Source organism: Gouania willdenowi, chromosome 9, assembly GCF_900634775.1.
Source record: "Gouania willdenowi chromosome 9, fGouWil2.1, whole genome shotgun sequence".
Classification (NCBI taxonomy): Eukaryota; Metazoa; Chordata; class Actinopteri; order Blenniiformes; family Gobiesocidae; genus Gouania; species Gouania willdenowi.
Window position 1 is genome coordinate 6,240,577 of NC_041052.1, and position 14,708 is coordinate 6,255,284.

The 14,708-nt window shown below is 36.5% G+C and overlaps 1 protein-coding gene across 8 annotated transcripts in view; it reads left to right on the forward strand.

The window, feature by feature from the left end:
* Positions 1-14,704, forward strand: part of cltcl1 (clathrin, heavy chain-like 1) — a 42,647-nt gene extending 27,943 nt beyond the window's left edge. For 2 of the 8 annotated variants that reach the window (XM_028457275.1, XM_028457276.1), the window contains 15 exons: positions 35-157; positions 257-402; positions 492-675; positions 1,572-1,764; positions 1,841-1,998; positions 2,091-2,255; positions 3,145-3,420; positions 4,707-4,856; positions 4,934-5,065; positions 5,187-5,297; positions 6,645-6,815; positions 7,802-8,023; positions 9,327-9,353; positions 12,409-12,484; positions 13,667-14,704. In XM_028457275.1, the coding sequence (XP_028313076.1) occupies positions 35-157; positions 257-402; positions 492-675; positions 1,572-1,764; positions 1,841-1,998; positions 2,091-2,255; positions 3,145-3,420; positions 4,707-4,856; positions 4,934-5,065; positions 5,187-5,297; positions 6,645-6,815; positions 7,802-8,023; positions 9,327-9,353; positions 12,409-12,484; positions 13,667-13,770 (2,238 nt within the window). In that variant the 3' untranslated portion in view covers positions 13,771-14,704. Of the gene's footprint in view, positions 1-34; positions 158-256; positions 403-491; positions 676-1,571; positions 1,765-1,840; positions 1,999-2,090; positions 2,256-3,144; positions 3,421-4,706; positions 4,857-4,933; positions 5,066-5,186; positions 5,298-6,644; positions 6,816-7,801; positions 8,024-9,292; positions 9,354-9,418; positions 10,105-12,408; positions 12,485-13,666 lie in introns of those variants that run through there. The other 6 variants (XM_028457278.1, XM_028457279.1, XR_003674792.1 and 3 more) reach the window with 5 other exon arrangements.
* The last annotated feature ends 4 nt before the right edge of the window (positions 14,705-14,708 follow it).

The following is a 14,708-nucleotide window of genomic DNA, read 5'->3' on the forward strand; positions in this document are numbered from 1 at the left end:
ATAATTCAAATCCCTTTACCTGACTTCATTACAGGTCTGCAACGAGAACTCATTATTTAAAAGCGAGGCAAGATATCTGGTACGAAGGAAAGACCCTGAGCTTTGGGCAAACGTGTTGGAAGAAAATAATCCTTACAGGAGGCAGCTCATCGACCAGGTTAGGCTCCTTCTCGTAGAATCCTCTGATACATTTCATTATTATTGTTGTGAAATTCTCAAGCGATTGTTTGAATAAAAATTGTGTATTTATTTCCAGGTGGTACAGACGGCTCTTTCAGAAACCCAGGATCCAGAGGAGGTGTCGGTCACAGTCAAGGCCTTCATGACTGCTGACCTGCCCAATGAACTGATTGAATTACTGGAAAAAATAGTGATTGATAACTCAGTCTTCAGTGAGCACAGGTACAGCTGTCCCTAATGAAAAGTGTATTAAAAAAAATGCTGAAAAGCCGTAATAATGAATCTCTGTGCTGTTGGTATTTTTCCCACAGAAACCTCCAGAACCTCCTCATTCTGACGGCCATCAAAGCAGACCGCACTCGTGTGATGGAGTACATTAACAGGCTGGATAACTACGACGCCCCAGACATCGCAAACATCGCCATTAGCAATGAGCTCTTTGAGGAAGCATTCGCCATTTTTAAGAAGTTTGACGTGAACACCTCAGCCATTCAGGTAGGACACTCAAACTGGATTAAATCTGTTCTTACGTTATGTAAGACACACGTCAGATTGACTTTAGTGTTTGTCTCCTGGAGGTAATCGATGCGTACTGTGTACATTTTAGGACATCCTCAGGTCTCAGAGTGAGGTATTATTTTTGCGCCACAGTGTATAGTCATCTTAAAGATGTAAATTTTTGTTTTAATCAGAAATAACATGGGTTAAAAGTGACAAAAAATGATCAAATGGGGTTTTAAAAACCACAGAAATTGGTTAAAAGTTGCAAAAGTGGACAGAAAAAGTGGTAAAAAGAGTCAATATTGGAACAATTAGTTTAAACTGGCAAATATTGAGCATGACAAATCAAGACTGTGGTTAAATTGACAAAAAAAGCATGAATTATGGTAAAAACATCAAAAAAAAAAAGTCAAACAGATGGCATTTTACTTTGAAGGAACCGGAAGTACACATAACAAAGTAAGTTGAAAAGCCGTTCATTCCTTTTTTTTATTGGTTAAGATATATCGGCGTATTGCTTGATTTATAAATACTTAGTTAAAATAAATGTTGAGAGATCTTAAGCTTTAAAAACAAATAGAAAATGACAGCTTTCAACTTACTGTTGTATCCAAAGCAGCACATATTGATGACGTTATGTGTATTTCCAGTTTCTTCAAAATACGTCATATTGTGTTTCACGTCCTGAGGCGGTTTAATTTGAGGCCATTTAGTCTGATGACTTTTATTTTGAAACCTGAGGCTTTAACATCTGATGTTGTTTGGTCTGATAAATGACAGAGGTTTTCCTGATATCTGATAACTCCCTCTGAGACCTGAGAATGTCCACACCGTAGATGCATTTTTTGATGATTTTGCAACACATGTTTCTTTTTTCTTCATCACTTTAGGTCCTGATTGAGCAGATAGGGAACCTGGACCGTGCCTATGAGTTTGCTGAGCGATGTAACGAGCCTGCAGTGTGGAGCCAGTTAGCCAGAGCTCAGCTACAAAGAGACCTTGTTAAAGAAGCCATCGACTCATACATTAAAGCTGTGGATCCATCAGCGTACATGGAGGTGGTCAACGCAGCCAGCAAGAATAGTAAGAGTTAGCATTAGCAGCTCATCTGCACAGTCTTTAATCCAATGTTTAATTATTTGTTGATTATGTTTCGCAGACACTTGGGAAGACTTGGTAAAGTTCCTCCAGATGGCTCGAAAGAAAGCCAGGGAATCGTACGTGGAGACCGAGCTGATCTTTGCGTTAGCTAAAACTAATCGTCTCGCTGAGTTGGAAGAGTTTGTCAGTGGACCCAACAATGCACACATACAGCAGGTAAGAGGAACCCTCCCCCCTGAAGCTTTGGTGGTTCATAAAGTTTAGTTTGCTTCCAGTAAACTGTTACTAACGCTGGTTTCATGTTCCAGGTGGGAGATAGGTGCTATGAAGACGGTATGTACGATGCAGCCAAACTATTGTACAACAACGTGTCCAACTTTGCCCGCCTAGCGTCCACATTGGTTCACCTGGGAGAGTACCAGGCAGCCATAGATGGCGCCAGGAAAGCCAACAGCACACGGACATGGAAGGAGGTAACTGGGATAGCAACACATCTCTCACATGACACTATTACAGAATACGTGAATAATTTTGACTCACTTAAATAGGAAATAGGAGACATGTATTACAGGCAATAACTTCACACACAGAATATGCTTGGTTCTAATAGGAACACGACAACAAATGGAAAAATGGCGTCTTCATCCTCAGGCGCTTCTTGTGCTAAGGCTAATGCTAGCTAATGTTAATGCTAGGCTAATATTAGCTAATGCTAGGTTAATGCTAGGCCAACGCTATTGTTAGATTAATGGTAATGCTGATGTTAGACTAATGCTAGCTAATGTTAATGCTGATGCCTGGTTAAGTTAATGCTAATGTTAGACTAATGCTAGCTAATGTTAATGCTAATGCTAGGCTGATGCTAAAGCAGTGTTTGACGACGTGGGCCAGCACCTGCATCCTCACTTGCATTTTTTTCAGGAAATGCAAATATTCTAGTTCAGTGATGGTATTCTCTTTGTCATCCACCTTTTAGTCTACACTTTTTTACTTGATGTAAGCAGAATTTTAATTTATTCCTTTTGTTTCAGATGAACGTGATTTAAAAAAATATGAGCATTTAATCATTCACGTATTATAAGTTATGTGACGCTGTAATTGTAAGCCAGTGTTCTCTATCTGGTACTGAAGCATTCACATTTATTTTATATTGTCTATTATTATAATTTAATAAAGCATGTTGCATGTCAATGAAAGTTAACATGCAAATATGATTATTGTCACTAAAACTATTATAATAATTGCAATGCAATAAAACAGTTATTACAGTTGATACTGTGAAAAGGTTCACAGAAAAAATCTGGGTAAAAAAACATCAAATTTTGTGTTGCTTCTTTCTTCATTACGCCGTTTTCCCCTCAGGTGTGCTTCGCCTGTGTGGACGGTGAAGAGTTTCGGCTGGCACAGATCTGCGGCCTCCACATTGTGATTCACGCTGATGAGCTGGAGGAACTGATCAGCTACTACCAGGACCGGGGCTACTTTGAGGAACTCATCGCTCTGCTGGAGGCCGCGCTCGGCCTGGAGCGAGCACACATGGGAATGTTCACCGAGCTCGCCATTCTCTACTCCAAGTTTAAACCTCAGAAGATGAGAGAACACCTGGAGCTTTTCTGGTCCAGAGTCAACATACCAAAGGTGCAGTCTTTAGTTTGTGGCAGGTAAAGCTGTTGCTGTTTGTTTTGAAGAAGGAAAATAGATTTTGTTTCATTCAGCATTGAAATATGCGTTTGACCTTCAACTTTAGATGAAAAGTTCAGTGCTTTTGCTTTTTTGTAGTTAATTGTGTTATTAACATTAGTAATGTTGCATTAATTTTCCAGCTTTAGTTTTCACCAAATTGTTGTCATGGAGGTTGATATACTAATTAAATTAAATTTTAAAGTCCTTTTTACCAGCATTTGTTTTAGTGGACCTGCGCGTTTTTAACTTTCAAATTTACTTTTTAAATGAACCCTTATAATGTCTGTTGGCATAGGCTTTTTAATAATCTGCCAAACAAATCTAAAATCCAAGGGAAAGGCAGCTTTTTTAACACAACGCCCCTTGGTAATGTATAAAACATTTGGATTATTGTACCTTGATTTCACTTCACTGCTGATATTTCTTAGTCTTTTATGATGTCTTCATTTTATTAACTAGGCCAAACTTCAGACGTTCTTCAGTCCTGTAACCTAAATATTCTAAGAAATTTAGAATACCGTACATTCTCATCTTTTACTAATATGACAGAATGTGTTAATCCTATTTACAATTTTTTTAATCAATAGTTGTTTTGTTGGCATAGTTCTCTTGTCTTGTCTGTTCTCTTGATAGAGAGAGTGTCTTTGTATTTGTACGGTTGTCGTACGGACAACCCCCTGTGTTATTGGTACGTTTACCGAATGACCCGTACTTATGGTTAGGTTTAGGGTTAGGTTATAACCAAATATTGCAACAATTTTTAGGGTTAGGATAAGGATTAGTCTTAGTCACGTGACCTATACTGGCCAAATAGTGGCGCTGCGTATGGATAAAATGTCGATTAATTGATACAGCAACCGTACGGATAGCCACTGCCTTGTTTATAACTGCATCCTTTCAGGTTCCCATCTAAAATGACAGAAAAAACATGAATCGTATCAATTACAAAATAATTCGGTTGTGAAAAGAACAGCTTCTCAAATTATTCCACACAATCTCCCCAAATTAGTAAATATGACAAAAAGTTACTTTTATAAGAGTTGCAGACTGTACCTTTAAGCAATTAAATAAATAAATTTGTAAAGAGCACATTGTGCTTGTTTGGTAGTATAAAAATATAGAAAAAGTATTTGAGGACAAATCAACTCTGTGAGGGACTGCTGTCCTGTGATGCAGTAATGAACAGGACAAATGGATAAATGTGTTGTTTACATTTTGCCTTTGTTTTCTTCTCTTCGCAGGTCCTACGTGCAGCAGAACAGTCTCATTTATGGGCAGAGCTGGTTTTTCTTTACGATAAATATGAAGAATTTGACAACGCGGTGATCACGATGATGACTCATGCCACGGATGCGTGGAAAGAAGGGCTCTTCAAAGACATTATTGCTAAAGTAGGGTTTATAAATGCTGATTATATTCTTTCCTGCAGTTTGAAAATGTTTACTATTTTTCTTTCTCCAATCCTCAGGTAGCTAACGTGGAGCTGTACTATAAGTCTCTTTCTTTCTACCTGGAATACAAACCCCTCCTGCTGAATGACCTGCTCACCATTCTCGCCCCACGTTTGGACCACAGCCGAGCCGTCTTATTTTTCACCAAGGTAAACATCAACTATTTCTGAAATAGTTTACTCATCAACCGCCTGTTGTTTTTTCTTTGTTTTTTTTTTTCTTGTACAGATTTTTGTCTGTGCTGCCGTGACTTATTTCTTGATTCCTCAGATGAACCAACTGAAGCTGGTCAAACCTTATCTTCGATCCGTCCAGAATCACAACAACAAGTCTGTCAACGAAGCTCTGAACAACCTGCTCACAGAAGAGGAAGACTATCAGGTCTGTTTGATGCTCTTCCTCATCTCAGAATTATTTAAAGCAATCCTCAAATTCTATCCACAGGGTTTGTGTGTCTTCAACAGTCTGTGATTACTCGCTAACTTTAGCCACCAGAGCATCGCGCACTGTTTCAGGGAGAGTAAAGGTCCCTTAGAGAGCTTTTCTTCTGTGCTTCATTGTAGTTGGAACTGTCGCCCCCTGCGGTCACAGATATTTTCGGGTCACAACTGTTTTTTATTTACGGTAAACAAAAGAGGGTTACATTAGCTTCTTTACCTTTTCCAGGTTATTAAGAGCAACCAAAAGCAGCACAAGGTGGCATTTTGACCAAAATAAGCTGCTAAATGCTTCAGTCCAATAGAAAAACATGAATTAATTTGTTTCACTTTTTCTTTTTTTCTTAAATGTTTTTGGGGTGAATGCAGACAATAACAATAACGTCAAACCTGAATGTGTCTTGTTCTAATAGGAACACAATAACAAGTGGGAAAATGCCAACTTCATCCCTTGGTGCTTCTTACTTTTCATGTCTACTTTTTTTTTTCAAACATTAAATGAAAAACTGGAATGTAACTTTATAGATCCTGAGAGAACGAGAAGAAAAAAATATAAAAAAATACATACAAAACATAAAAACGCAAGTTTGACAGGTTGATTACATGTGGGATAGTAAAATCTAAATAGAATAAATGAGTTTATCCACTACTAAATGATCTAAAAAGCAGGCTGAATACTTCACTCCAATAGAAAACAATGGAATGTTTACATCATCAATCACGTGATTTCAAGATGGAGGAACACAAGCTCTAAAACTGTAAAGTAGTCTCATTTCAAAAAGGCAGTTAAGTGCATTATAATGCATTTTGTTTGGCATAGATCTTCTAATAAGTACATTTCAAATATTTTAGGCCAAATTTGTAAAAACAGTGGAGGATCCCTTCAATAAACCCCTACGAGTTAATAAGTTATTTTTATAGCAAAAATATTTTCGTATTTATAGCTGCACAATATATATTGTAAAAACTTGTAGTTCTGTCTTTATAATTTATATATTCTACATATTTGTGTTTGTAAATGTTGTGGGGCGAGAGAAAAGTCTCTACATGTCTTGTACGTATAGTAGAATTGGCAATAAAGCTGACTTTGACTTTGAATTAATTTAGAAAGAGCAGCAGTCAGACATGGTTTTGTTTACTGTTATTGTTGATAGTAATAATAATAATAATGATGATGATGATGACAATAATATTGTATCCTGTCTTTCATCACATTGTCCACTAAGGGGCAGCATTGCTCTATTCAGTGCAGAAACCTTTAAAGGAAATGACCCATGTTTTCTTTCCACAGGGTCTGAGAGCCTCCATTGATGCTTATGATAACTTTGACACCATCGGCCTGGCTCAGAGGCTGGAGAAACATGAGCTGATTGAGTTCAGGCGTATCGCTGCGTATCTGTACAAGGGAAACAACCGCTGGAGACAAAGTGTGGATCTCTGCAAGAAGGACAGACTTTACAAGGTGAGAGAAACTCACCTGAAAGCATCACTGACTGAAAGTATACAGCAAAAAATTTGGGTTGTGTACATCAGAGGTTCTCAACCTTGGGGTCAGGATCCCATTTGGGGTCACGAGACACTGGGAGGGGGTTGCCAGATGCCTACATGAAACTAAAAATATTTTTTTGAACAATTTGAGCCTATTTTTGCTTATCTTCACCCTTTTTCTGCAACCACACCGAACTTGCCATATTTTCATCACTTTTTCTTGCCATATTTAGCTCCTTTTAATGCTATTTTTGCTACATTACTCCTATTTCTACCACTTCATAATCAAATTTCAATTCCTTTTCTGCACATTTTTTTCACTTTCAAGACATTTTCGGCACTTATAAACTCTTTCCACCACTTTTTCCACCTAATGCCACATATCTTGACCCATTATTTGTCACTTTTAACCTCTTTTCACCATATTTCAGGATTATTTTTTTCCATTTTAACCCCATTCACGTTTTGTCATGCCATTTTTTTTTTTACCTTTTTAAACTAATTTTTCCAGCATTGACACTTTGAACACTTTTTTTACTACTTTTATGTTTGTTTTTGGCCACTGTAATTGGCAACTTTTAACCAATTGCTATGGTTTTTAAAATCCCATTTCTCCACCTTTTTCACCATTTTTGGTCACTTTTAACCCATTTTATTTCTGATTAAAACAAATGATTTACAGCTTTAAGATGATACTATGGCACAGATGATAATAATAAACTACTAGATAACAGTGAATATTATTCAGATAAATAAATAAATGTGGTTATCACAGATTCATAGAACAATGTCTCATCATTGTGCATCACTTACTAAGATTGGTTTGATTCACCCATAGAGGGCGCTGTGTTCACTGTTTTCATAGCCTAAGATGATTTTAGCCTCTTACCTTGGCCTTAAGTGTTTTTCTTCCTTCTTCTAATGACTTATTTAAATCCATGGTGATTGTGTTTCACCCAGGATGCCATGCTGTACGCTGCAGAGTCAAAGGATGCTGAGCTGGCAGAGATGCTGCTTCAGTGGTTCCTGGAGGAGGACAGGAAGGAGTGCTTTGCCGCCTGCCTGTTCGCCTCCTATGACCTCCTGCACCCTGACGTGGTGCTGGAGCTGGCCTGGAGGAACAACATTGTAGACTTTGCCATGCCATACTTTATCCAGGTCATGAGGGAATACCTCACAAAGGTAAGTAGAGAGGGGACAAGTTCATTTTCACGTTGATTTTTGAAAATTTATTTAGTTATTAGTGGAGGCTTAGTTTGTCACGTAAAAATTGTTGGGGTTGGCTGTAATTTGTGACACTAGAGCACGTGTCAAACACAAGGCCCGGGGGCCAAATCCGTTCCTTTAGAGCAGTGATTCTCAAGCTTTTTTGGCTCAAATACCCCCTTTGTCCCACAACAACATTTAAAAACATCTATAGATCATTAATGATGGAATTAATTAATTTAAATAATCTCATTTAGTAAATAAGTGGGGAAAAAACTGTATTCAATGCAGTGGTTCCCAACCATTTTTTGGATCGTGATCCATTTTGATATCAAGAATAACAAAACATGCATTGCTGTCTTAAAAAAAATTGCACTTCTCGTAGTGTTGACCTTCGACAGCTTGTGCAGAAAAAGTGAAAAAAAGAATTTCTAGCGCCCCCAAAGACATTTGTTTTTTTATAATTAGATTTTGATCATGTTTGAGCTCTGATTTACTGCCTTTAAGTGAAGTTATATAAATACAGTTGTTTAGGGCTGTGTGTTGTTTTAATAAAAAAAGAATAATAATGAAAACATTTCAAAAATCAATTTTAATTTTTCAGAAATTTCAGGGGACTCCACAAGCTTGAAAAACACTTATTTAGTGGCTCCTGAAAGGATTTAATTCTATATTTTTTTTATTTACCCCCTGTAATACCATTGCATACCCCTAGGGGTACACGTACCCCTGTTTGAGAAACACTGCTTTAAAGCATCTAATTGGCCCACAAGAGAAAGTAAAAATGACAGAAAACATAAATTATTGTGTAAATGACCAAATAATGCAGTTGTATCCATCTCATGTTCACCAATTTAATGAAACTCCACAATATTTTAGGGGCTTTCAGTTTTCCTTTGTTTATTTTGCAAATTGTGGAAACAACTCTCAATTTTGCCACAAATCTTGCAATTTTCTCACAAACAATTCCACAAATTTACTCTAAATCACACAATTGCTAACAAAATCAAGCATTTTTGAAGTGAATTGAACTAATATTAAAAACTAGGGCTCAATGACGTTAAAATTGTTTCTTTTTTCTTCCCACCAAAAATCTGTGGCCCACTTGAAATCAAACTGGTCCGTATTTGGCCCCTGAACTAAAATGAGTTTGACACCCCTGCACTAGAGGAAAAGGTGACGGAGGCTGGAAACACAACCGTGTGCTCATGATGATTTTATTTCCCTGTTATGCTAAACCTACAGACATATGAGGTCATCTCTTTGGGCTCTTTTCCAGGTTGATGAGTTTGCAGCGAAGGTGACGGTCTCTGGCCCTCTTTAATTTCTATTCTGTGTTTCTGTTTTCTCACCGTGGTTGTTATTAATTAGCCTCTACTAGCGCTAACCTCTAACCTAACATGGTAACATGGGCTCTGTGCTGAGAAAGGCTGAAAGAGCTGGAGCTTGAGGTGCGTGTGTGCGTATGTGTGCACAGGCATTTGTCCCACTTTTCTATGCTTTATGAAAACAAGTTGCCATCTTGGGAATTTTGAAAATACTTAAATTTGTAATTGTCAAAATAACACCCAAAATAATGTTTTTTTTTAACAAATACATTAACTAGGTATTTAACAGCGTATCAAAACACATACAATTGGCTCATATGTACATTATGGTAAACATTCAAAGTCAAACAGGTGTCAGGTTCAGAATCCACATCATGCACCATACAAATGCATAAATAAATAAAGAGGAGTTACAATAATAAAAAAGCATACAAATAGTTATAGAAACAATTTAAAGTAATAACAATAATTGTCCACAATAATCGTAATAAATGTTTTCATGTTAACGTTATTTCACTTTGATTATATGTTTGTCTTCCATCCAAAGATTTTCTATTCTCCAATGATCCATCAACTACACATGATCAACCATTATTACTAGGGATGTACCGATTAATCGTAAGGCAGTTAAAAATCGATTCATAGGTATCACGGTGCACATCAATACTGTGAAAATTGAATCGCAGTACTTTTTTTAAACAGCAGAGGGCGCTATATATTTATCCTTCTCTTGTCCAGAAGTGTTGGCGGCGGGCGGAATCTGCTACTACTTTCTTTCTGGCCGCATCCTACTCTTAAACATGTTCATAAATGATTCCTTACCCCTTTAGCACCGAAAGAATATCTGTAATATTACGTGAATATCTGTAAGAGTCACGTTTTTCTATTAGCTCTGTCTGCTAGCATAGCATCTCTTCTTCACTGCTAGAATTTCTGCATGCCAACAGACCACTGGGTTACCAGCGCCCTCTGCTGGTCCAAACAAATATCTGACGTAAATATAGTGAAATTACTGTTTTTTTTTTTTTTTTTTTTAAAAGTCCAATTGTTAAGGTACAAAATACATTTTCAGTTGCACTTTTAAAAAGAAAAAGAACTATTATGCAGTTTTGCATTGTTTACTATAGAACCAGAATTTTAATTAATAAGCTGCTTCTTCCTTTTTATTAATCCTTTATTTATTTCATTCAAGGTGTATTTTTAGTTCAATTGCATTGTTTTGAATAGTTTATCAAGGGATTACTTTGACAATGATAAATAAAAGAAAAATAGTACAGTATTTTCCCAAAAAATATAAAGGAATATTTTTCAGTCATTTGTGTACAGTCCCATTTTGTAAAATAAACCGTGAGAGAGTTGTATCGTGAATCGTATCGGGAGTTGAGTGAATCGTTACATCCCTAATTATTACAGAAGACAATACACAGATTAAAAGCTATATTTGCACTGGTCACGAACCTAGAATTAATCATTGACAGAATACGGCTTAAGGAAATGTACTGACACCACACCCTACTGAGTAAATGTAAAAAGAGTAGGAGTTTTTTTCATTTAAAGATGGAATATATTATTCATGTACAGATACATACAGGAAATGTATTCTCTGATTTTAAGCCATGCCTGAAGAGCAGTTAGGGTGAATGATTCAACCTTCCTATGCGTGCGTGAATAAAATAAAGAGTCAGTGTTGAGCAGGGAAATACGTTTTACACTTTAAAAAAGTGTCGTCACAGGCTTTAAAATATCTGAAATCTAAGTCTCTACATGCGCTTCATCTTCCTTAAGGACCAGGGGTAGCTGCTGGGGCTGCATTTCATTCTTTATCGGAATTTTCAATTTTTTTAACAAGCAGAATTGTATTATAGGAGAAATTGATCTCTTTATTTCATTTTTATGACATGTGTTGTTTGAACACGTGAGAACAAAACACGTGAAAACCACATTGAAGTTGATGGATGCATCCTCATGTCTCTAACTTTGTGTTTACCTGTTTAATCTGATCTGTGTATCCCTAACCTTTAACACTGTGAAGCCCTTTTTTTAGTCCCTTTTTCTGTTGAGTTCTCATTAACGCCTTGAGTCATTTTATGATAGACAAACATTCACACACTCATTCAGCTTTGGACAATTTAGAGAATCCAACTACCTGAACGTAACCTTCTAGGGGCCGTGGGAAGAAGTCAGAGTAAATAATGATAACACGCACGTCAATAGCAGCACCTAAAACAACACATTTTCAATACCTTTTACTACAGTTTTACAAAGCATTTAAAAATAAACCTAGCAATGCAAAAAATGTTCACAATAATACACAAGTAATATGATAAACACACAAAACAACAGAAAAATACATAAAACAATCACAAAAATAAAACTGCTCCAAACATACCGAATGACTGGGAAATATAATGAATGACTTGAAAAACAAACAAAAGGAGAAGAAAAATAAACAAAATTATCTTAAAAAAACACACAAAATGACAACAAAAACATAAAATTTGTCCAAAAACATGCACAAGTCCTTTGTTTTACAGCTACAAGAAATCAATTTTTTTCCTGTATAATCATTTAAATGTTGATTTGGAGAGATATACTGAATATCTTATATCTGGGCTAATGTGTGTTTTTGTGGTTTGTGAACTAACAAACTCATTACAATGCTTAATAATAGCACTGGGACACCAAACCAGCATGACTTCAGTTGTCTTAGTCTTAGATGACCTTGGCCTCACTGTGTGTAGCTCTGTACAGTTTTGTGAAGTCAAAACATATTTTTGTTTTATGTAAGTAGGCACCTTTTTTAAAATGCTAGTTATTTTTTAGCATGTAAATGTTGAGCATTAATCCAAAATAAAAATCCACTACATTTGACCAATATTACATGATGTTAATTCAATAAACTAGCTTCTAAAACATATAGCTGCTAAAAATAGCTTTTGCAAAACACCTACAGTACAATGTAAAAGTGAGACTTTTTAGTGTGTGAGTGCATCAGTGCAGGTCTAATCAGACTTTATTCAATGTAACCTGCAGGTGGACAAACTGGAGGAGACCGAAAGCCAAAGAAAAACTGAAGAAGAGGTGACAGAACCTCAGCCAATAGTGTTTGGTGAGTTAATAGTTAGGAATAATTTCACATTGGTGAAACATTTATTGGGTATGTTTTTGTTTTACCATCAGGACAACATTATTATAACATCAGGATTTTTGTGTCATTTTGACTCATAACTTATGGATATATATATATATATATATATGTGTTTTAATTTAAGAAAAAAAAATTAAATCAGAATTTATGTCTTTTAATTAATTACTAGACATTTCAGGTGGCCCCACATGGGGTCCCCCACCCTAAGGATGAAAAACACTAAATTAAGACATCAGTATAAGCCTCATAATCAATAACTCAAAGATCATTTGCTTGAAAAATATATGTTAAAGGTTGGAATTGCCGCTCAAATGTTTGTTTTGATCTCCACTGTAAATACCCTGTTTATTGACATTCTCAGAAAAGGTTTACACATTGCATTGTGGGATGTGGAGTCCCGTAGACGGATGCGTAGATGCATACTGTGATTTCTCTAGGGGACAAACACAAATAATCACGGTAAGAACGAAGTATAAACACTTCAATGTGTTCGTCTACGGCAGTGTTTCTCAAATGAGCTACTGTATGTGTACCCCTAGGGGTATGCGAAAGAGAGGGGAAAATTAACAAATTAAAGCATTACAAATATGGGGTTTTATGGTGTTTTTTTTTTTTTTTTTTTTAGTTAAAATGATAATCATAATAAGGATGAAGTAAATAATATTTATTAGAACATGAACTGAAAATACAAGGGTTATTCTTGGTCCCACATCAGGGCGAAGATGACTTGAAATGATAAAAACTATAGAAATAAATCTATTCAGGAGGCATTAAATACTGTTTGATTCCACTCATTTAAAAAATTAGACTCTTTATAATGTGTGTTATCACTTCCATCATTATGATCTATAGTGGTTTTTTCACAGTATTCTGAGGAAATTGTTGTAGTTGGACAAAGGGGGTACTTAAATTCAGAAGTAAGAGAAAAGGGGGTACATCAGCCAAAAAAGTTTGAGAACCACTGGTCTACGGGACTCCACATCCCACGATGTAATGTGCAAAACTTCTCTACCTTTTGCATCTTTTTTTCAATGATCTATGACGCCTACACTCTCTTTATCTGATAAAAGATTATTGTCCTGAGCAGCTTTATATTGTAGTTCTGCTTACCAGAAGTTTACGTGTGTGTTTCTTTGTGATCAGGCCAACAGCTGATGCTGACCACGTCTCCTGCCCCCGTGGCTCCTCCCTCCTCCTACCCTCCCTATGGCTACCCGGCCCAGCCTGCTTATGGCTTTAACATGTAAAACACCAACCAGGGATGAAGACGCCTTTTCGTTTCCCAGAAGTCCAACCTCAGTATTTAAGGCCTTCATCACACACAAAAAAAACCACTTGGTGTTGATCCCATCATGACTACTTATTTAAGTTTCAGCACTGATTAAGAAGAAGAGACAATACGGAGGATTTTTCCTCCTCCCAAAGCACTGATATGGATTTACATACAACGTGGAGGCGACTAAATCTGGCTTATATACCGTGCAATAGTTTTATTTGTCTTCTCACAACATATACAAAATGTTTCTGTTTGGAATTGTATGAGATTTTTTGTGTCCGAAGCTTCCGTTGGTACTTCCTGCCCCCGTGCAGCCACAGAGACAGCAAAAAAAAAAAAACAACAAAAAATAAATAAAAGACGCAGGCTTGATCAATCAATAAGGCTTCTTGCTTTAGGCGGTGCATGTGCTGTCAAAATGCTGCAACCAGGAGCACAGATTTTATCTTTTACTCAAGTATAATAAATATTACTAATAATGTGTGGACAACTAAGTGATTTAGAACCATACTTTGTCACCTAACTAACATAAACTGGTGATGGAACTCATAAGGGAATTTAACTCACACATTCTGCTGTCATCTTGTTAAAAAACAAACAAACATATTGTACTTAGGAAAGTGTACAAATGAAACATACTATAGTAAAAGAAGAATTCATATTATTGGATTACAAATGTTCTGTCTATAATGTATTGTTGTAGTCTGAAAGAGCATTATGTTTTTTAAGAAAAGTGATGCAAAAATGCAAATGTCAGAATGCGCTGTTGATGGCTGGTAGCGGTATAAAAAAAAAACAAAACAAAATGTGTGCCATGATCCCAGCGTTGGCTGCACACAAAGCAGCTCCTGTACCCGCACAAGTCATGTATATCCAGAGGGAGGAATAAAGTTTACACAAAGCCAGTGT